General features: G+C 45.1%; 1 protein-coding gene across 3 annotated transcripts in view; it reads right to left on the minus strand.

Annotated features, from left to right (window-relative positions):
• The window catches only part of LOC144138707 (protein-cysteine N-palmitoyltransferase Rasp-like), a 77,358-nt gene that overhangs the window by 26,628 nt on the left and 28,538 nt on the right, over positions 1–22,192 (minus strand). For all 3 annotated transcript variants that reach the window (XM_077671111.1, XM_077671112.1, XM_077671113.1), the window contains 7 exons: positions 21,529–21,625; positions 20,811–20,855; positions 17,603–17,694; positions 13,454–13,521; positions 11,950–12,060; positions 7,532–7,726; positions 5,033–5,263 (listed from right to left, as the gene is read on the minus strand). In XM_077671111.1, coding sequence (XP_077527237.1) covers positions 5,033–5,263; positions 7,532–7,726; positions 11,950–12,060; positions 13,454–13,521; positions 17,603–17,694; positions 20,811–20,855; positions 21,529–21,625 — 839 coding nt within the window. The remainder of the gene's footprint in view (positions 1–5,032; positions 5,264–7,531; positions 7,727–11,949; positions 12,061–13,453; positions 13,522–17,602; positions 17,695–20,810; positions 20,856–21,528; positions 21,626–22,192) is intronic.

Below are 22,192 nucleotides of genomic sequence, written 5' to 3' on the forward strand. Positions count from 1 at the left end.
TTGTATCGTAGTGTTATCATTGAATAGGCTACGACGGGAAGAAGGCAGCGCTATCATTATCTCCAAAGTTCTGAAAACTGCCGCCATGCAGCTTGAAAGGCCCGCTGGTCGGTGCTCCCGGGATCACATTCAAATTGATCGTGACTGCACATGTATACCTGTATGGCTCGTTGAGATCTCAATAGCAATCGCGCTTAAAATCGCTGCTTTTTCAGTAAACACAGGCATGTTTGTTCGTATTCGTGCCGCTCACAGGCCTTAAAGGAGCCATGAAGACAAAGCACAAGTTTGGTTCATTCGAAAGATTGCCTCGTTAGAATCATACTGACTCCCCTTTTAACGCAAACATCGAACCTACATAATTAGGAAAAAGGGGAATGGCCATACGACCCACTATCTAATTCCCCGCAACAGAACCTATTATGTCATACCAGCCAGCTCTGCGATTCGCGGAGGCCGGCAAAAGCAAACACAAATTAGGCAGAGCTTATCAGCTTATCCAACGAGCTATTTGCGCTTAAATGTAGCGCACATTCTTTTTATATCAGTAAGAATGGTGGCACAAACAGTGGAAGTTACGAAAGCACACGTAAACATAAAAATACCGCTTTGTACTGCTGTTGGTACTGTGCGCACTATGCTTGGTTTACCTGCACAGCACTGCGGGGCTTTGGGGTTGTCTCAGACGACACTGGCCGATTGACGCAATGACGGTGTCTTACGTGACCATATTTGTCGAGTGATCACTATGTTTCACGAAACGATTATTTCCTCCGAGAACAAAAACAATCCAGCTTTAAATACTGCCAAAAACAAACCAAAGGCAGAAAACGGCTTGCAATGGTATGGTGGCACCATCTAGCTCATTAACGGTAAACAAGGCTCCAGAATCGGCTGCATGACGGTCAGTTCCCTTGATGTCATTGCAGACCACGAAAACACAGGATTTAGCGGGAAAATCAAAATTTTAACCCAAATTGATTGATTTCTCACAGAATAAAGCTTCGTTTGTATCCGGAGAAGCGCTGCGGGCACTATAAAACATGAAATATTTTGAATAAAACAAACTTGTATTTTGTCTTCATGGCTCCTTTAAGATGTAACGGGGGAGAACAATAAGTGAAACGAATTCTTGTGTTACTTATATCGTCCGATCTTTCTAATTACTTAGCCCCGTCTTTTATTGCATTCTGTATTCACTACTACGCAGTGTCTCGGATGCCAGGACCTTTTTATTCATTTTGACACTCGCTCGGGCTTCATCTGATGTCAATCCCACGATATGCCCGCACTCTGCTGAGATGTGTCCACGCAAATTTATTTTTCTATTTTTATTTTACTCCCTGTTTATGTTTATTTTCTAGTCCACGAAAGTTACAGTTCGACAAACGTTGTTTTGGGAGACACAGACATGTGTTTCCGTTCACAAATTCACTGCTTTCGAATAGACCATATGCGAAATTGCTTGGTGATCTAGCAACACTGATGTAAACGAGACCGTCGGCCATATTGGTACGGGCGCCGATCGGGAAGTCTCGTATTGTTTACTGTGGAAGAGCAGGTGACGGTAACGCGGTATGGCTCAAACTGGACGGCGTTTTCCGGCTCCCGACCGCGGATTGTGGACGAAGGACTTGTCTGCGCTGCCGACTGTGTCCGAAGACTCGTACTACTCGGGGTGCCGTGCCCAAGACCCATCCGAGCGGCAGCGGAGCAGGGCATGCCGCCTAGCCACCGAGGCGCATTGCTCGCCTTCATCGGTGCGGACAAACACGTGCGACTCGCAGTAAGTAAATCCTTTGTTTTTTACTTGACGCGAGTTAACCGGTATGAGCATTTGTATGGCACTTTGTTCACCGTTGTTTACCATGCAAATGCGCAGCGGCGACCCTGTCGCAGTAACTCTGAAAGAGGAAAGCGACAATCGCCAGACCATACCGCTAGTGGGTGGATTAGGTATTTTCAAATGCTGTACATCGAATTTACGGGATGATTTTTGGCGAAGATGTTAACGGAAAGGTTGCGGCCGTTTTCCGTGACGGTCGTCCGCCCGCGCGTTTGCCGCAAAGCAATCGTGCTTTGCGGCGAAGTCAACTACAAAAGCGCACATATGCCTTGAATTTTCTTTTTTTGTGTGTTTTCATTATATATTGCGCATGTTCTGCGCAAAAATCTGTTTGTGTGTCTTTCTTCTCCTTTTTTGGCGGTGGGGTGGTTGTGTTTATTTTAAAGCGCATGTTTTTGGTGTGCACGAATAGATAATACAGTAAAACCTCGTTAGCTCGAACTCACTGAACTAGAAGATTTTTTTTTAATTCGATGGGTCATCGGTATAGCCCGAATGTTTACCTGTTTATCTCGAAAGATTCTGGAAGTGAGTTCCAGATAATCATATTATTGCTTGCTTAAGTTATGACGAACACGATTATGCGGGTACTGGTATCATTACCCAGGCTGAGGTTTTTAAATGTTAAACTTCCTTCTCTTGAAAAATGCATTAACAAAGCATGCAGAGATACTTGCACGCTCGAACTTGACAAACAATTTTGACATCATTGCTGTTTCAGGTGTAGATTATTGCCCTTGCAACAATGTTAAGGAAGACACAAAATCTGGTCATTTTGAGTCTGTTCCTTGCGGCCACTTCTTTCTGCTCTTTACCATAAACTGTAGCGGACTAGTCCTGTTCTTCACTGAGTGTTATTTACTTATACTCTCTCTGTTCTTGCAGGTTGGGCCTCATCCATGTGCTCAGCAGCTGCTTTCGCTCCCAGAAGAAAAGTGGCCGGCCCTAAGTTGTGTGCCTCACCTTTGAGACGGACAGTGGGGCGATTGTGGAGGCAGCGTGCGAGTGCCCGGCGGGTTGCAGTGGAGCATGGAGTCACATCCTGGCTGCTGTGCACCTACTCGCCCTCTTGCTAGCCGAAGGTTTTAAGAGGCGCCACCAAAGCTTGCGTGCACTGAGCTGCCACAACAGTGGGGACGTCTGAGACAGCAGGGCATCAAGCCAGCGAGTGTCCAAAACATTGACTGGAGAAGCCCGCGATAAAATGGCCCCTCCCTTCCCTCGCCAATGCGTCTGTTCGATGCACGTCGAGTACTGGAAGTGCCGTGCAGGCGTTTGGGAGAAAACTTGGGAGCCTTGGGAATGAGTTTTTTGCCCCAGTTGTGCTGGCCTCCCGCTCCTCCTCCCCCCCCCCCCCCCCCCCCCCCCCCGCCAGTGACAAAACAAGGACTGGCATGGCACCTGAAGGGTCACCTATGAGCTACCAGCAAGCATTCAGGAGCACGCAGCAGAGGCTGGGCAACGTCGCGTTTACTAGACCGCGACATGCAGGGGTGCGCGAATGCTTCTTTTTGTTCCATTTATATCCACAGTTTGCTATACTGCGCGCGCTATAAATCAGCGAAGTAGTTTAATTTACTGGGATTTTCACTGTGGATACAAAAAACGCAAAAGCTCTCAAGCTGATGCGCGGCAGCCTGATGCAACTGTGGCCGTTTTCTTTTTGAATAAAACTTGAAAATTGTCTCAGCTACCTACATCAATGGACACTATCATTACGTCGGAGGCATGCATGCAGCGAGTGACAAACTAGAGGAGTGAGTGTGTATTTTAGTCGCAAAATATTCGACAGTAAATACATCGTTGCTGGAATGACAATGGGCACCAAGTTAACTTGACGTAACAACAAACCTTTCAGCCCGGAAAATCGGGAACCAAGTGCAAAAGCTCGAATTTTCCACCGTTAGATCATCATAAAACAGCGTTCGCCACTTCTGCAACGACACACGGCTAAATGCAACGTAAAGAAACCAACAACACACTCCCATACCGTGCGCGCCCGCCACAGAGGAAATTTTCGACGGCGTAGTGCGGCAAGAAAAGTTTGTTTACAGCCCTAGGTAAGATAAAGGCTCGTGTAGGGGCTAAGCGGTACCATTTAACAATGAAATGAAGCGGGCGCAGAGCCACAGGGACGAGTAAAGAAACAGCCTAATTTTGGCAACGTGTGGTACTGTTTTCCCGGTCGAGCGCCGCTGTCAGTCGCGTGAATAGGCGGCGCACGCTCAGGCTTCATTTAGAATACAAAGGCTGGACAACAGAACTCCAACACAGCTGTATTTTTCATACGGACAGCGACTACGGAACCCCGCGCTTAGCGAACCAACGACAAATATTCTCTCCAAGCGCACCGCGCCCAGCGTGTCACAAAGGTTGCTCGCGCCGGCACAGTTCGCGTCACAAAGTTCGTTCAAGAGCGTGGAACTTCACGTACCTTTTCTCCATTTGAACCGGTAATTCTGCATTGCGTGCTCTGCGGCACGAAGCAATGCTCCGGCATTGTAGTCCATCACCAAGAGCGGTCAATGCCCGGCGCCTTCTATGTTTCGCTAATTGGTTTCGGTTTCAAACGACCGTACCAAAATGGCGGACCTAGTTACCGGAGTCGACGTGAGATGGCGGGGCGCATTTTGCATAGGGTCTATTGCACCACGAAGAGCAGCATATTTGCCTGGTTTTTTCCCGAGCTCTTCTGCCTGCAGGCTTCGATTCTCTTTCATAAAGGGAGGTCGCGGGTTCGATTCCCGGCCGCGGCGGTCATTTTTCTGATGGAGAGCGAAAAGCAACAACGCCCGTGTGTACGAGATTTCGGCACACGTTAAAGATTCCCAGTTGGTCAAAATTAATCCGAAGCCCTCCACTACGGCGCGCCTCATCGCCGGCGTTGGATCAGCACGTTAAACCTTACAATCAATCAAGGTTTCATAAAAGGCATGTGCAACAGCTTGAGGGTTCAGCACGCACATGAGCGAGTGTGAAGGAGATAAATGGTGCAAAGAAGCCATGCTCGCTCGCATACTACTTCAGTTGCTCAACTGCATTTTCTTTTCCAGTGGCTGCGGCTCATTACAACTGAACTCCGTCTGCCGTTTGCGAGAGAAGCCTTTTTTAAAGATAGATAGCTCATGCCACCACCTCTTACCCCCCAAAATGTGAGAATGATCTATTTTTTCTATGAAGCTCTACCTGGGCAACGAACTGGTCGTAGATAAGCGGCGGTCCCAAGTACAGCGTCGGGAGATATATCGTGAAAGCGAGAGTCTTCCAGTAGAATGGCCACCGACGCTGGTGGGCGGCACCCGAAAGTCGCTGCTCCCGAATGAAGTCCAGGCTGAAGCTCAGGCCTCGTAGCGTGTTCCAGTGGTATGCACTGTGCATCACGGCCGACGTCACCATGCCGTACTTGTAGTACACTTCCTAGAAAGAAATGAAGCCTCGTATTTAAGCGTAACCTCAACAAACAAGCAACGATATCGACCAAACAGCAACACTGCGTGGTCTAAACTACACATTTTATCCAACCGTCATTCCATTTAATTCTATGCTCATATACGTGACTCTAGAATTTTCTGCCTCTATACATTTACCTGCCGCCATAGCTCAGTGGCTAAGGCATTGCTCTGCTAAGTTCAATGACGCTTTTTAAATCCTGGTCACGGTGGCTGCTTTTCTGGTGGGTGCTAAAAGCGAAAGCGCGTGTGTGATGGAGATTTCGTCGCACGTGAAAGATCCTCAGGTATGCTGCTTTTCAAGTGCGCTTAAGAACTTGAAACTAACATTTCACACTGCACTAAAAAATTGGGATATTTTAACTTACACACATTTAGCAGTGTCTACCCTCTCTCACTGCCCCCCTTGTATATATGCCGTGGGACAGAAAGAAGCCGGGAGCACAGACTCAATTCTCGAACTTCACGCCACGGTGTCACAACATTGGCGTTGGTAATGTCCCCGCTACAAGACAAACTCTTGTTCGATTCCTGTGCGATGACATCCAGATCAACAATGTTCATGAACAGGTCGGCCATCGCTTACGCACAAAAGGCAATGTGCTAAGAAGAAAAGGCTACACGGCACTAAACGTGGCGTTTCCGTTTTACACCTTTAGCATTAAACACGCGGCATTTATGGCTCCAAAGAAAAGCTGGGCTGCATGTACGCGCTTACGAGAGTTACTCCACTTTACAATTAAAATCATCGCACTCTTTGTTGAAGCAAGGGAAAGATAAATAAGAGGAGTCAACACAGGACGACTAAAAAGAAAAGCAGGTTAGAAGGGAGACAGTACCTGTTATAGGTGCCATGCCGACAAAACACAATTTCGGTTCATTCGAAAGCTTGCCTCGTCAGAATCATGGTGACACCACTTCTAACGTAAACTTTGCTCAGATCAGCTATATGATTAGAAAATGGGCAACGGCCGTGCGACTCACACGCTCATTTCATTTAATAGAACCTATGACGTCATATTCATAGCTGTGCGATTGACTGAGACCTGCAAGTTATGCAGGGCAAACCAAGTTAGTCAGGTCTTACAAGCTTTTAGAACGAGCTGTTTTCGCTCAAATGTAATGCATAATGCATGTTCATTTTGCAACAGTAGGAATGGTGGCGTAAACAATGGAAGTTACCAAAGTGCGCGTAAACATAGAAGTACCAGTGCGTATTGTGGTCGGCGCCGCGTGCACTATGCTTTTTATAGCTGCATGGCAGTCCGGAGCGTTGAGGTTGTCTCACACGACACTTCCCGATTGCCGTAAGCGACATTGACCCACATGGCCCTGTTTGTTGGCCATGCCCCATCGTTAACGAAACGATTACTACCTACCGTAACAAACACAAGCCAGGTGAAAATATGGTGAGAAAGAAAGCAAGAGCGAACAGAGGTCCTTCACAGTAAGGTAGTGCCATCTATGAGGACTTACGGGAAACCAGACGTTCGCGATTACGCTGCAGACTAAACGGCGTACTAACGTTCGCTTCAAAACCTGTCTAAGCGGCACCTTCGCAGACATCACAAAGCACACAATTTGGCGGTACAATCACAATTTTAACTGAAATTGATATATTTCTCAGTAAATAAAGCATCGTTTGACACCGGGCAAGCGATGAGGGCACTATCGAACACCAAATCTTTCGAATAAAACAAACTTACCTTTTGTCTGCAAGGTCTCATTATGCTTGACTCTTTGCAACGCAAGTACGCGGTGCCTGTCTACTCTGGACTCACCAGTTACTATATTTCGTAAGACTAGAAGGTTAAGGCTCATGATGAAACGGTAGAGACGCTATAATACAATGACATGGAATGGTTCTTCTCTTCACAACGTGTAATGAGACCTAACTATCGACGAGGGAAGAATTTGTCATTTCTGAAAGACTAAAGCGTGACTATGCCGTTGTATTAAAGGCTCGTTAAACATCATGAATGCAGCCTTCACTCTACACCTCCGGTGCCACTACAACGACACGTATGCCATTCAGATATTCACTGGCACCCACACTTTAACGACCCCCTAAATGCGTAGGTAATGAGTTCTCCCTCGACCTACATAATTACCAGAACGGCACAAACTGAGCAACGGAGATTCATTCTTGGTTGGTCTAAAACCAACCTTGCTAATTACCCACCCCCCTGTGCCCGACCCACCCAGCCGAGGCAAGTGAACTATTTACAGCGCTTACATGAAATATGTTCACTGGAAGAACCATCCTCTGGGCGATCAGGGCGAAGGTTGTGACGTAGCACAGGACAGGAATGCGGAGGCTGGCCACAGCGAAGAATACGGCGTGCTCAACAATGAAGCCGACGGCTGCCTCCCAGCAAAGTTCCGAGGCAACGAACAAGGTCGAGTAGGCAGCGTGGAAGACTGGAACAAGCTGCAGACATGGGAAAAGAATGACATGCCTCAAAACCAAGCCGTCAGATTACTTACGCACCACGCGGAATGTAAATATCAGAGACTTCGCAGTTTTCAAAGAACTGCAATATAGTAGGTTACACGCCGTTGTTCGTCTTCCCCGCTGGAATTATTTTTTTTCCAAAACCACGACTGCTTCTCCTCCTCGACCCTTACGCAATAAAATAGCATTCACCCGCCTAATATGCACAAGGCTTCATATTAATCCTATTCCCCTGTAGGTTGCCGTTACTCTATCCTACGGTAGCCTATTCAGATTTTGCTCTATAAAGTTAACACTAGCAAAATAACCTCATAAATATCTTTACCGATGACACACTTCTGAAACTGCAGTAACGCAGATTTGTGTATTTGAAATCATGTGCACTATTTAATGGACGACAGCTGTATTCAGCGCTTAACCCCAAAAAATTGTTACCAAAAATGTTTTTTTCTTATTTCGGTTACGACACCTTTTTGATTAAACACACACACATTGGGCACCCACAGAAAGGAAGTACGCCATTTACATTATTTCTCCGTGTGCTCACTTTTTGCTGCAGTTTTAGCTGGCCCGTATCGACCTGCTTGATACGAACAAATGTTGTGGTACTCACATGCTCGGTGTAGATTTATAACCGTCAGCGCATGACAAAAATTCGTCCTAAAAATACAGGAAAGCTGTTACGGCCTCTGTATTTCGATATAGAAATGTCTAATTCGCCCCTCAAATGATGACCTCCCAACAGTGCGTTCAGGGCTATAGACAAAACCTACTTTAAGGCCATTCGTGTGCGCTTGGTCTTTGTACGCTGACGCTCCCGCATTGAGTTTGGCACAGTGAAACATGGCCGACTACGGAGGGTGTATGGTTGTAGCCCCACTTTCTACTCCTGCCTACCGTTGCCGCATCTCTACCGAATCACACGCACACTCCTCGCCACGAGCGGCGTCCCTCTCCTCCCTGTTAGTGGGCAGTGCTGCGCCACTTGTGCGGCGCACTAGAGACATCGTTGTCTCTTCCGAGCAATTGTGGGTGTCCTGAGTTTGGGACCTAGAGATCGCGCCACTCTGCTGATAATTCTGTCAAATACTCATACAGAATGCCACGTAGCCCATTTCAAATATCCAACGCAGCAAACCACGCCAGACTTCGCCAGACTTTAGCTTCGTCTGACTGCGTTCTTCACAGGTTAGAAGGTCTCTGAATTTCCAAAGACAAGTACAATATTACAATAAACATTAGGCAAAGGAGGAGTGCCAAACATAGCCACAATGAAAACTTATCAAAAATCGTCTGCTTAAGAACCGCACCATTGCTGCCTTCAAGCTGTCCTCACGCTGTACATTTCGTTACTATGTCCGCTAGGGTTGCAACGTGGGTTCCCATGGCCGACGATCCGCTAAGACGGTAACAAATTCGTTGTAAGGGGAAATTCGCATACAGGCCATGTACATATGAATAAAAATATGCGAATGACTGTCAATTGGCACGCATGCATCTAAGCCACACATCACCGCCGTAGTCATCAAATTCATGAGGGCCCGTCCACGACTGACGAGGCGAGCAGAATTAAGTGCTGCCGAGCCCATTATGATGCCGAGCCCATTATGGACTGCGGCAATGTACCATGCTGCTCACGCTACCCTGCAAAATTTTCCAGATTTTCCCTCGCAATACTGCAGGAACAACGAAGACGTTCGCTTTCTTTCTAATTTAATTTCGAAGCAATAAAACACGGAGAAAATTATTTTCTATCAATCAAAACTACATGACTTAGCCTTTTCGATCATGCACTAGCCGTGCAGGTCGTTCCGAATGCCTCGCAGCAGCTGCCGCACAAATATTCACCAAAAGTGGCTGCACAACGTGAGGGAGGCGAATCGCTTCCTTAAAAGAATCATGAACACAAAATAACTGCTCCCCGCGGTGGTGGCTCAGCGGCTAAGTCGTTGCGCTGGTGAGCCCAAAAACGCAGGTTCGTTGCCGGCCGCAGCAGCTGCTTTTAGATGGGGGGGCAAAAACGAAAATGCCGGTGCAGCGAGTCTTCGAAGCATGCTGTAGGTCCCCAGGGGGTCAAAATCAATCAGGAGCCCTCGACTACGGCGCGCCACGTAGGTCCGGTGCTGCTTCGACGCGTTGAACCCAGTCACCACAACAACTGTTTTGTTCATTAAAACGGCCTTTTATCACAATACCAATGAAAACAGTTTTAGTGAGAACGAAAATTAATGCAATATAGTAAAAAGTGTGGCTGATTCCTCTGTTATAGCAGTCAGTAAAACACGAAAGTGAAATGTGCAGCGAAATCTGAAGCTAAGCATGATTTGCGGGTCGGCGGCTGTCTTCTGGGTGTCCTTGGCGAGCGAAGTCCTGCTGGCGGTTCGCTTCGGCAAAGGTGCACTGGAATCATTTCCGTGAAGGATATAATGTCAGGGAAATCGTGGGGCATCACGGCATAAAACACTTTCGTGTTCAAATATAAAACCCGACGACGAAAAACCCTAAGTATAACGTACTATTTAGTACTAAGGGTAGCTTCCCCGCAAGAACCCTCTGTTTGCAGGGGTACACCCTTTACAGGCCACAGGCTTCGTTGTACTGGCGTCACTTCCGTGATGGATATGACGTCAGGGAAATCTTCGTGTATCCGGGAATAAAACACTTTCGTGTTAAAAAACTAATGAAGCAATGCCTCCTCAACCACCACGTTCTCGCCCAGCCATTATGACAGCAGAAGAATTTGCGTAATTCGCAAACGCCGGCCGAGTGTCCCACTGGGTGATAACGGCGGGGGGGATTGTACAAGTTTTATTGGTTTTATTCCATCACTCGAGTTCAAACACGGAGTAAAAAACATTATTCTGCTGTAGTACTAGCCCTGCCACGTCACTGCGTTGTGCAGCAGAAATTATTGGAATTTGTTATCCGCTTTTGGTGAAAATGTCTGTCGCCAGAATAGAGTTGAATGATCGAGTTACTAAATTCTCTAAATGCTAGTCCTCTCAAACTGTTCACATTCGTATTTTTTTTTCATTGTCCCTTTTTGAGTGCCAGGAGGACTCACCAGTTATGCAAACTAACCCAGAGTCTTCGCTACAGCTGGATTTGCTTAAGAGAAAGAGTTATCTTGTCCGAGATTCAATTTTTCCACCTAGCAGCTCCGATTAGATTCGTCCAGCGTTATTGTTTCGTTCGGTTGGACTAAAGTTATTGTTAAAAATAAAAATAGAATTGCTGTAAGATATAACACTTCAAACATTGAACATTGCTGTTGACCGTCAACTAAGTATTTTTACATGCTCTGTGTTCTTTTTGTTATTTGGTGCTACCTGTATGTTTTGGTAATTCAAAAACTGTAACCCTGAACTGCATTTTCATTGCCATTTGTACTTTGATTGTTCCCCCCCCCCTCATGTAATGGCCCGAGAAAGGCCCTTAAGGTTAAAATAAATGATGATGATGAAAAATCAGGGTAACAAATGGTTGACTAAGAATTCGTATCTCAGCAACTATGCAACACGGAGAGGACATTAAGGACGTTACTCCCCAGCACACTCTTCGACATTTATTCAAGACAAACGTTATGGTCATGACTCGGTGCCATAGCCTCCTCAGTCCCGGGGTACCCAAATGAGTACCACAACCATACAGGCAATAGCTTTCCCCCATTCGAAATTAGCGCGTCAAAAGTTGTCTCCCCGCAAAAAGCAGGCATTGCTTTCACTAAGCCCCTCTAGGTGGCGCGATGTGTCCAGGCATCTCTGAAGAGCGAGGCGGCAAAAATGGCTTTCAGCGGCGCGAGCGCTCGTATGCGTCCACCGGCTAAGAAGACCCAAAGTACCCAAATGGGTACCATCAAATTTTATACCTGTCGTTTGCTTTTCTGCTATTGTAATTTTTTGCACTTATTTCTATGGATAATGAACCAAATAAACGTGTGTTGTAGCATTTTTGCAGCATTTTGGAAGCATTGAAGAATTTTGAAAATATTGGTTCTTGCATTCCACGTGCACTGAAACCCAGAGTACCCAAATGGGTACCATCAAATTCTATTACTTTAGTTTGCTTTTTTGCTACTGTGTTTTTTTTGTGTTTATTTCTATGGATATTGAATCGAATAAAAGTGTGTTACGAAATATTTTTGTATTTGTGAATTCTTGGGACTGAAGAGGACAGGTAAGGGTACAGTCTGTGCTCACCGATGGTGCTACGTAGGCCACCGCCCTTGCTAGCACAGGGTGCAGGACAAACCACTTCCAGCAAGTGGTGACATGCATCCTTGTGGTTTGCCATCCCGAACTGGTTGTGTCCTAATGGGCAAAGCCAACAACAAAGTTACTTCGGGGCAGAATAAACGCGAAGCGTTGAAGACAGAATCCAAAAAGTAAAGTGAGTTCCTGCGTTATTTTTAGTAACAATGAAAAGATTCCCTGCAAAATGAAGCGTTTATTTTCTTTGTAGCAGCGCTATGGTTCTGAAATGCAACAGTTTAAATACAAGCAAAAGGAATTCTTAGGATGTCGCAAATGCGCTCTGTTGCACGGTTTATGAAAATTTAGAACACAAACTTTGTTGTGCAATGTTACTCCTTGGTAACGGCACTTCACTAAATTAATATTATTACGGTCTTGTTGATATTTTTCTAAACCTTAAGCTTCCTTACGCCCGTTTCGAAGTACCCGAAATATCAATGAAGCCAAATTTAACGAAACGAGTGCTGTACTTTTTGTCTTACATATAACTTCAGGGAAAATAGAAATCTTAGACCAGCTTAAAAGTTTCTAGCATTTTCCCGTCACCCCGTAAATTGAGAAGTTGTGTTGTCTTTCTGCAATCTTCCGCTAAGTAAGATTAATGTTAAGTGTTTTTTACCTTCCTCCAATGTCCTTCTTTAAGCATGCCTTATATGGTAGTTCGAAGTACCTTTCACTCTGAAAATTCTGAATTTTATTTTTTGTCTTTGTTACTCGTCAACTTGTCCGTCTCATTATATATTTGTGATAAGTGTTTTTTTTTAATCCATCATGCCAGTTTTTCGGGGTGTATTGCGCTGTTGTTGCCAAGGCTTCTGTTTTGCTGAATAAAATTGGTGTTAAGTGTTTTTACATTCCCGCAGTGACGTACTTTGAGCATGCTTTATAAGCTTGTTCAAAATATCTTTCACTTCAAAAATGTTGAATTCAGTTTTCTGTCTTTGTTAGTCGTCGGGTGGTCTATCTCATTATATAATTGTGATAAGTGTTGTTTTTGGCAATCCGTAATGTCATGTCAGCTTTCGGGTGTCTTTCGCGCTGTTGTTGCCAAAGATCTCACTTCCGTGTCTAATGCCCATTGATTGGCCCGTGAGGGTATTTGAAATACATAAAAATAAGTTGGGAAAAACGATCGCGAAGCGTTGACTAATATCTAAAGTTTTTCTTCGAAATTCAATTAGTCCGGCATGCATTGTTTCGTTTCCTTCAGCGTAATGATATTCTCAGTAATTGAATAAAAATGTGTACAACACTACGCTGTATGAAGTGGGGCCCCCCAGAAAAAATGGGTTCGAGCAGTAGTTACTGTAAAATATTCGGCAAATCGCTTTTCTGTATGGGATGGACACATTTATGGTTTATTGCTCAGTGTTTCTGGAAGTAAAGGCAGAAATTTTACAATGTTATATCGCAGTGTCGTTTAATAATGTTGGTACTTATTGGAATTTACCTGTTGTCTTGACCAACCGTAGGGACTGCTGACAAAGGCTTTCCGCATGTGTTTTGGAAGCGTTACATCTGCGTGATAAACCAACCGATCGTCAGCATAAGTAAAAAACTTCAAACAATTAAGCAGTAACCCTTAATGCAGTACGCATATACAATTACCCTAAAGATGAAAAACTGCAGGCGTCCCCTCGTACTCGTGTATTCGCTTCTCCTTTGCATTATACATAAATAGTATGCGCTCCCAAATAATTTCAACAACCTAAGTACACTTTAGAACTGATAAATGTGAAAGCATCATTGTGCAATTGCCCGCCGTAAATGTGTGTGATGTTACGCAGCCACAACGCTCTGAACCTGTGGTGACTGCTGCGCCTCTAAGTAAGGCAGCTGCCCCAATAAAAATTTCAGCGAAAAGCTCGCTGAAATTCTTTTGGCTCGCGTCGCCACCATCCTGGTAAACAAAAGGTTATTGGAAGATCTATTGGTGGCTCTTTCAGAAGGCGTGACACCTTATTTCCTCTCCCTCGCGAACATGGCGCTGAGCCTGATACGCAGCATTAGAAGCCCGCTACAAAGTGTTTGTCGTGCGCCCCTTGATACCATGCAAACCAAGATTTGCGTTTTAATCGTCTTAGTGGTCACTTTTGATCACTTTACCAGCGGCGTTGACTCCCTGCATTCCCTTTGCCTCCATGTTTCCCTGAAAATGGACATTTTGTAGCGGCTATTTCTGCTTCACACGGTTGTTCCTCCCACTAGGCCCTGCACCGCCTACAAGCGGTAACGCCAGGCATCAAGAACTCGCTCCACGGGGGCGTCCGCCGGAGAGAGAAGCCAACCGGCAGCATAACGACTTTACGTCCCCGGCCTTGGCGTCTTCCTGTCCAAGCGCATTTCCGACTCGGTAAACGTCCCCTGCTCCACACACGCTCTATCGATGCCTTCGCTGTTACTCCACGGGGATGGATGAATAGCCAAAGTTTTTGCCGAAATGACTTTTCTAGTGCTGCGCAATATTTAACGCAGAAGAAGCGAAGGGCACACAAAGTTTACGGGGTACGGCGCTACTGACATCTATGTTGTGCGTCCTCCCCCAAAACAGAACAGTGCATGGTCGTGACGAAGAAAAAGGCTACCTACAGAGCGATCTGTGTGTAGCCTCTTTCGTCGCTTGTCCTGCACGCTCTTGTCTTACCATGATATGAACGAACATGCCCGAGCCCTTTCCTTGCTTCAATGTAGCCTTCGTTACTCCGGCACCAATTTTCGGGACGATCGGTCAACTCGCATAAGAAACTTCATTCATCAGCATTACCGTTTCCATCTTTTTTTCTGTTCCATAACTAAGGGTCTTGTCCAATTCGTCTTGTCACGCCCACGTGTAGGGTTGACGGGGGGTTTCGGTAACGTTGAGCTTCAATACACGTAATTACTGTCAAACGTGTTGTACGTAGTTCTCCGGATGTCGGTCGGCGACGTTCTCACTCGAGGCGTGGGCTTAGGCATGTAAGGTCCGGTGCTTGCATCGCCAAGCATTGAGGACATTCAGCGGAAAAGTCTTTAGCGATGCGCCTAATTGCTCCGTCTCTAACTCGGCCTGCTGAAATTACTCGTATGAAACACAGTACTTGTTTCTAACCCTCGTTTCTAGGTCGATGGCCAGAATGAGATCACAAAGTGTGCCTTCAGTTAGCTACAGCCCCTGAGCCGTAAGAGGCGTGCGCGCTTCCCATTCCTTTTGATTCCAATGCAGATCTAACTTTAACCAATTTCCTTTTCAGCTCCATTACTTTACTTTTATAATGTTCCGATGCGGACCTTTCGCCATATCTCGGCTATGATTTCGGTGACGCCAGGCACTTTCCCCTGCCCAGTCGACTAATGCTTTCCCATGAATAACACAATTTTTACAAAAGTATTTCTCCCGAATATTTTCGCAGGCAGCAAGAAATCACGAGTTCAGTAGGTGTAGAAAAAATTATTTACGCCTGCACCTCTCTGGGCCCCCCATATTCTGGTTGTTCAAGTTTTCTTGCCACAGTTCATGGCGGCGGCACCAGTTGTGACTTCTTATTTTTAGTTAAAAGGTCGAAATCAGAACGGGATATTTCCCACTCTCATAAGAACATTGGTCACGAATATACCACCTCGTTCATTGTTCATAACTTTTATACATAAAAATAACGTGATACAACAGAAGCAGCTGCTTTATTTTCCTTCATTGGTATTAAGTCGCATATCAAAGTGCTCGCATTTTAAGCCTCAGGGGAGGTACCGCTGTTATTACCACACCAATGAGTTCTTGCGTCCTGTCTTAATTCAATAACATCATAAAGACTTTCGAACCTCCGGTGCCTTGGAGTGGAAATTTTGTCCACTTTTTCTTTTTTCTAGTGGAGCTGTTCAAAGTGCTCCCCTGCCCACATTACTAGTTTTCCTGAACTTGTCGTTAATTCACAATCAACTGGTCCAAAGGTTTGGATGTTTGTGCAGATTTCTCTCACATAGCTGGCACTGAAAGTATAACCGCACCTAAGAATAATATTAGCTTTAATAAGTGGCTTTACCAGTTTGCAGAGAGATATGTAACATCAAGCATAAATCTAAGGACAGAAACTCTAACATGATTACGTAGAGACACTAGAGACTTTCGCGAAGTCAGAAACAGAATGATTGCCCATATTGGAACGAAATGCTTTGTTTTCTGGAAGCAGCTTTAAATTCCCGGAAAATTTCAGTATGTTACTTGAAGAGGTCGCAAAGAATATACTTATGACGTCTTTAGGCGAAAACTGACGGAGCTTTGCCAGGAAGTAAAATGCGTCATCGAAGGAACAAACGTGGTTGTTGCGCGTTCATCCATCCGGTTACTTCAATTCCGTAATGCAACACGACTATGGTATTTGCGTCAGACATGTGAATGACCATCTGCTCAACGTAAAAAATTAAAATGACCTCCCAGTGAGCTCGACCAAACATTTTTAGAGTAAAAACTTCCAGCCTCTCGACTTTTCTTCTGAAGCTATCTGTCACACCCCTCAACAGACTCCAGCGTCGTCTATAACTTTGAATGCGCTACTCAGGTAGGCGGCCCATGTCAACTTTCTCGTCGCAATTATCATTGATCTACTTCATATTATTTTCCAGTTTCTCGGCACCCTCATCGTCACTACCTCGCGTACCTAGCCAATTTCCTTCAAGCTGCTCACCGCAGTACTTTTTCTACATTCATTAGTTCACTCTAGTGAATAGGCTATACACTGTAAAGCATTCACTATATGCACTGCAACCGCAATTAATGCACTTGCGCGGTGGCTCAGTGGCTAAGGCGTTGCGCTGCTGAGCACGAGGTCGCGGGTTCGATTCCCGGCCGCGGCGGCCGCTTTTCTGATGGAGGCGAAAAGCAAAAACGCCCGTGTGCACGAGATTTCGGCGCACGATAAAGATCCCCAGGTGGTCAAAATTAATCCGGAGCCCTCCACTACGGCGCGCCTCATCACCTGCGTTGCGTCGGCGCGTTAAACCCTTCAATCAATCAATTAATGCACTTGTCCAGTATTATCATGCCGCGAAATTTCACTAGTCAGGCGCGGTCTGTCGCCTTCGGGCAATTATAATAGCCTTTCACATCACCAGACACTGTTTACTACCAAACAGTTCCCAATTCAAGGAGTTTCGCAACAATCTTTTTTAACTTTGCCATCACACTCCTCGCCCCGAGTTCTCGTCGCGCTCCTTGTCATGCTCTCTCGCTCGTCACTTTACTGTACCGGGCCTTATCCTGTCCTTGTCGGGCCCATGCCACCCTCGTCACTGTATCTCCATCCACCACGCTGATCTGCTCTTTTACGAAGTATATCACAAACAAACAGTAATTGTTCCCACACTGCCGCTATTAAATTCTTTTCCGGGGGCATAAACTGAAATAGCACACTATCTAAACGAAATAATAACTCTATTGGTGCCTTTAACTCGTAACGTGCTTCATAACTATCCTACCAATGATCGATTCATCACACCATTACATCTCATGCACGTTTCCTTGAATGTAAGGTGAATTTAGTAAGTGCACACATAGCTGTCAAGTAGGGAATCATAAAAAAGAAACTTGTGGGATCTGAAATAATACATCCGTATTGTGGGTACTCACTCTCTTCGTTGACTACATAATGCCACATTGCGTAGACGACGCCTACGACCAAAACTAGGCAGTGAAGAAACTTTTCCGTGTCCCATTTCCAACTGCAAAAAAACGAGATATTTGCTGCGATTTCATGGCCTATCTTCCAAAGTGAATTTTTGGGTGGGGCCTCGACTAATGAGTACTGCTCATCGTGGCTGTAGAGTCTGGGGACCGTGTTTACAGAATCATGGAATCAGTTTCAAATATTGTGTTTTGTAGAAAAATAAGGTGCTGAATGCGTCCTAGTTTAGGGTTTTGTCTTTAATGTTAGAGTCTATTGTAGATAAATATACCTGCAAATTCGACCTGAACCATAGTATAGTAAAAAGAAAAAAAAAATCGAAATAACGGGGAGAAATAGACTAAGGGGATTGCTTCGTCGTAGTAGGCACCTTTCAAGCGACAGCGAAAGCGCTTTATTAGACAGCAAGAAAGCATTACGTGCTTAGTCTGTTTTCTGTGACGTTTTGTACAAAGTTTCAAGTGTCCCTCTTGCGAGCTGTAATAAACATTAGGGGGTCCGTCATTATCCACAGCGTCAATTTTGGTAGCGCTTAGACGGGAAGAGTGTGCGTGTGAGGTGTGCTTTCTTGAAAGCGATGGATTGAAAAAAAAAGAAAAAAACTGAAACACATTAGTCTTACCGAGTAGATAGTATTGACCTTCACTACGCTTTCCAGGCGCACGTTAGGTCAGTAACTCGTTTCCCCAAGCAGCACTAATAGAACGGGTCAACCAGCCATGAAAAATATTTCAGGAAACACGCTAACGCTGAGCACCTGTTGGGTAGACGCTAAACGTTGGAGTCTCTACTCGGACTGGCATGTGGTTCCCGTATGGCTTGAACCGTTACTTGCAATCCGCGACTGGCTTAAAATGTTGTTCATTTGCAGCCTTTTCGTGGCGTCTTCACGCGCTGCTTCGCTGCTATCAATGATACGCAAACTCATAGCGGCAAGGCCCTTTGCGTATTACTGTAAGCAGTGCGGTTGCGAACCGCAGTCTAATTAAGTACAACCTCACGGGAAATCGTGACAGCAAAACTACGCTAGAAATAACCGACTCTTTGGCCATTCATCGGCTTCAAAACATGTGCAATGACATGGGTTCTATACTTCATCCGAAAAGGAATCGGAATATCTTAGCTGCCATCAATAAGAGAAGAATAAATACTTCAAGTGTCCTGTTCCAGTTGTTTCGTAGGTACACATGTTCACCCGTAATAATCAAACTTTTAATTGTTTGTAAACGCTGTGTTCGCGTCCCCCCTTTGTGTCCTGTTGCAGTACGCTGGGCAGCAGAATGTACTACCAACCAGAGTACCAGTCGGCACTCTGAACAACATCAATAACGAAACAACATAAATATCGAACGACACAAATGAGAAAAATGCAGCACCTCCACCTCGTCTTTGTTCCATCGCACGATACCAGCGCCTGTGTCGTCCATCATCCTTCTCCCAGTCTTGCTAGTGCTCTTGAAAATGAAACCTTACCAAATAGCCCGGCTTTCCTCCAGTTGATATCACCGCTCCTCACACCGCACAATAGCTGTTCGTTGTATGTTACGAACAAATTCGTAATCTAGGCGATAGTAGTCAAATTGTTCAAGACGTTGTGGAGGCAGTATAAAATGTGCTACGTGTAGGAGACAAATGTACTGATATTGCCAGCCAACCAAGCGATGGTTACAGTTTTCTGAAATATACTTCTACAGCAAAAATCTCTTTCTGCGTTTTACCTGATATGCTTTCAACTGATTCATCTTTTTGGACACGTTTTGTTAGGTGGTCATTATTTATTAAAATGTATGCAGAAACTCGGAGAATCGTCTACTAATGGGTAGTATTCATACGCCGCTTGCCTAGAGTGTGAGTTCTTTACAGCCAAGCATGGCCATGAGCAGCGAAAGGCGGTGGAATAATTTATTCGTTGTAAGTTTTTTTTCTCCAATGATGTGCACCGGTTCAGTGTCTTTACTGCGCTAATTGCTTTAGTTTTTGCAAAGTTGCCAGGCCTGCTGCAGTGTTCGTCCGTTTACGCTATTTTTTATTCGTACTTCCAGCGTTCTTTTGCGGACTTTGTTTGGTCTTCAGTTTTTTTGACGGGGGCGGGGGGCGGATGTGTTATATTAACGTTTGTCTATTTTATCAGATCTTATTTGTGACCATTTTATTTTTCTAATTTTGTCATTTATTCCTGGTTTCTCAAAATTCTGTTCCACGGATAATCTTCGTTTACGCTGTTATAACTCTTGAACGTGTTGCTTCCTTCAAAGCTTACTGATTATGAAGTTTAACGTGCCGAAGCTATACAGGCGACGAGGTGCCGCATAGAGAAGGCTCCGGATTAATTTTAACCACCTGGGGATTTTCAACGTGCGCTGAACACGCTGGTGCTTCCGCTTTTTGCCTGCATCAGAAAAGCGGCTGGAGCGCAACGTCCTTCGCACCCGCCGCGGTGGCTCAATGGCTAAGGCGTTGTGCTGCCGAGCACGAGGTCGTGGGTTCGATTTCCGACCACGGTGGCCGCTTTTTTGATGGAGGCGAAAGGCAAAAACGAACGCGTGTACGACATTTCGGCGCACGTTAGAAAAGGTCCCCAGGTGGTCAAAATTAATCCCCAGCCCTCCACTACGGCACGCGTCATCACCTGCGTTGCGTCCACGCGTTAAACACTACAATCAATCACTCCATCAGCAACGTCATTCCTCGTCTGCTGTTTGATGTCGTTGCACTGCAACTTTTAAAGCGAAACTCTCTGTATGCCTCACTGATGGTGTCATTCGTCCGAATAAAATAGACTGCAGGAAAGCCAAATTTACTCGATGAGTGTTCACGAAGGCACATCAAGCGCCTCAAGAAAAAAACGTTTCCCGTGGTAGGAATTGAACGTGGGTCCCTCTCGTTATTTCAATTGCGCCATTGCGACACAACAGTTTGGATTTGGGGTTTGACTTTAAATCTGGTTGTATGGGAAGCTTCGAGTTTAAACCATCTTTTTTTAATGAAGGAGCTTTGATTAGTTTCCGTTTAAATGCTTTTTCCTGTTTATTCAGTCATGCGGCGGAAGGATCTCGATACTCCATTTATATTGGCTAGAATAATAATCGGGTGTTATGGTGAAGTATTTCCAGATAGTCTTATTTCCTTTGCAGCAAAAGCTGTTGAACTCACCTGAAGGGACAACATGACTCCTTCTGTTCCCTTTGGTGCGTTGTACTGAAAAAACATTGGGAAAAATGCCAATTGATTTATTAAAAGTGGTATTAGTATCCAAATATCCTGCTGTTTTTAAATTACTGTGTCCGTATGTTAGTTATTCAAGTCTGCTATTCCACCCTTCATACATTCTACTAGAGAAACAAACAGTGCCACTGCTGCCTGCTTATTCATCACCTATAGGTGCTAACTTTAATACCTTCCTAATGATCTCACAAAGGTAGTCACACGTGCGCTAATCATCATCATCATTGTTGTGTCCACTGCAAGACGAAGGCCTCTCCTAAACAACTCCAGCCACATCTATCGAGTACTAGCTGAGTCCACCATTTTCCGCCAAATTTCTAGGCTCAGCCCTCTATCGGGTCTTTGGAAGACCCTGTTGAGTTTGAGCTCTATTGTCAGCCACTCCGTTAAACGAATGGTCCATCTATTGTCCCTCATGCACATAACGTGACCCACCCATGCCCATTTTCTTCACCTAAATTGGCCTACAATGTATTTCGCACTTTTTTGTTCTCTAATGCACACAGCTTTTTTTCGTATACCTAGGTGTGATCTCTAATCAGGCGCGCTAGCCCGGCTCGAATGTTATCAGCCCTATTTTTACGTTTACTCTTACCGTGTACACCGCATGCCCTTAGTCACAAATTATGGCCTGTGGTATTCTTACCAGGCTTCGCTTGTTCCCGCCTTTGCTGGCAGTTCCTGTTCTGCTTCAGTGGTGGTATCGCTAGTGGACATCGTCTTGAAGCCTGGCGCTGTGTCCGCTGCGAGACAATTATTATATTCGCATTTTATTATTTTATTACATTGGTATATTTCTATAGTAGTATATTCAAACCATTTACGCTATTGAGGCAAACTTTTTTCTTGAGAAATGCTGAGCCTTAATTAATAGGTCTGCCTTCCGGCACTGAGAGCAAGTGAGTTTTTTTTTAAGCACAGGTATTTCTCGTGTGGGCAACAGAGCTTTTTTATTGCTGCAGCTACGCGGATCTAAGTGTCGCTGTTTTCAGATAACACAACAGGAAACGTTCGCAGAACAAAAAATTCCTGCAAAACACACGGTACAAATGTAAGAGAACGAAGAATTTGTTTAAATCAGAAGTGGAATTGCCTGAAATTACTCTAGTTCTCGTTGAGATAATTAAAGCCAGTTTGGTACTATAAAATATTTCCCAATACTAACATTAGGTTACCGCGGTTTTCAATTGGTATGAGTGTCCATTATTTCAGTTATATCTACTCAGTGCTGTTAGTGAAGAGTGATTCCACGCTCCTGCTCTCTGTTGCGCTTCAGAAATATATGTAAAAATTTGCATTGGATTTTGTCT

The sequence above is a fragment of the Haemaphysalis longicornis genome, unplaced genomic scaffold (assembly GCF_048455015.1).
Source record: "Haemaphysalis longicornis isolate Haplotype H1 unplaced genomic scaffold, Haemaphysalis longicornis Haplotype H1 scaffold_5, whole genome shotgun sequence".
Lineage (NCBI taxonomy): Eukaryota > Metazoa > Arthropoda > Arachnida > Ixodida > Ixodidae > Haemaphysalis > Haemaphysalis longicornis.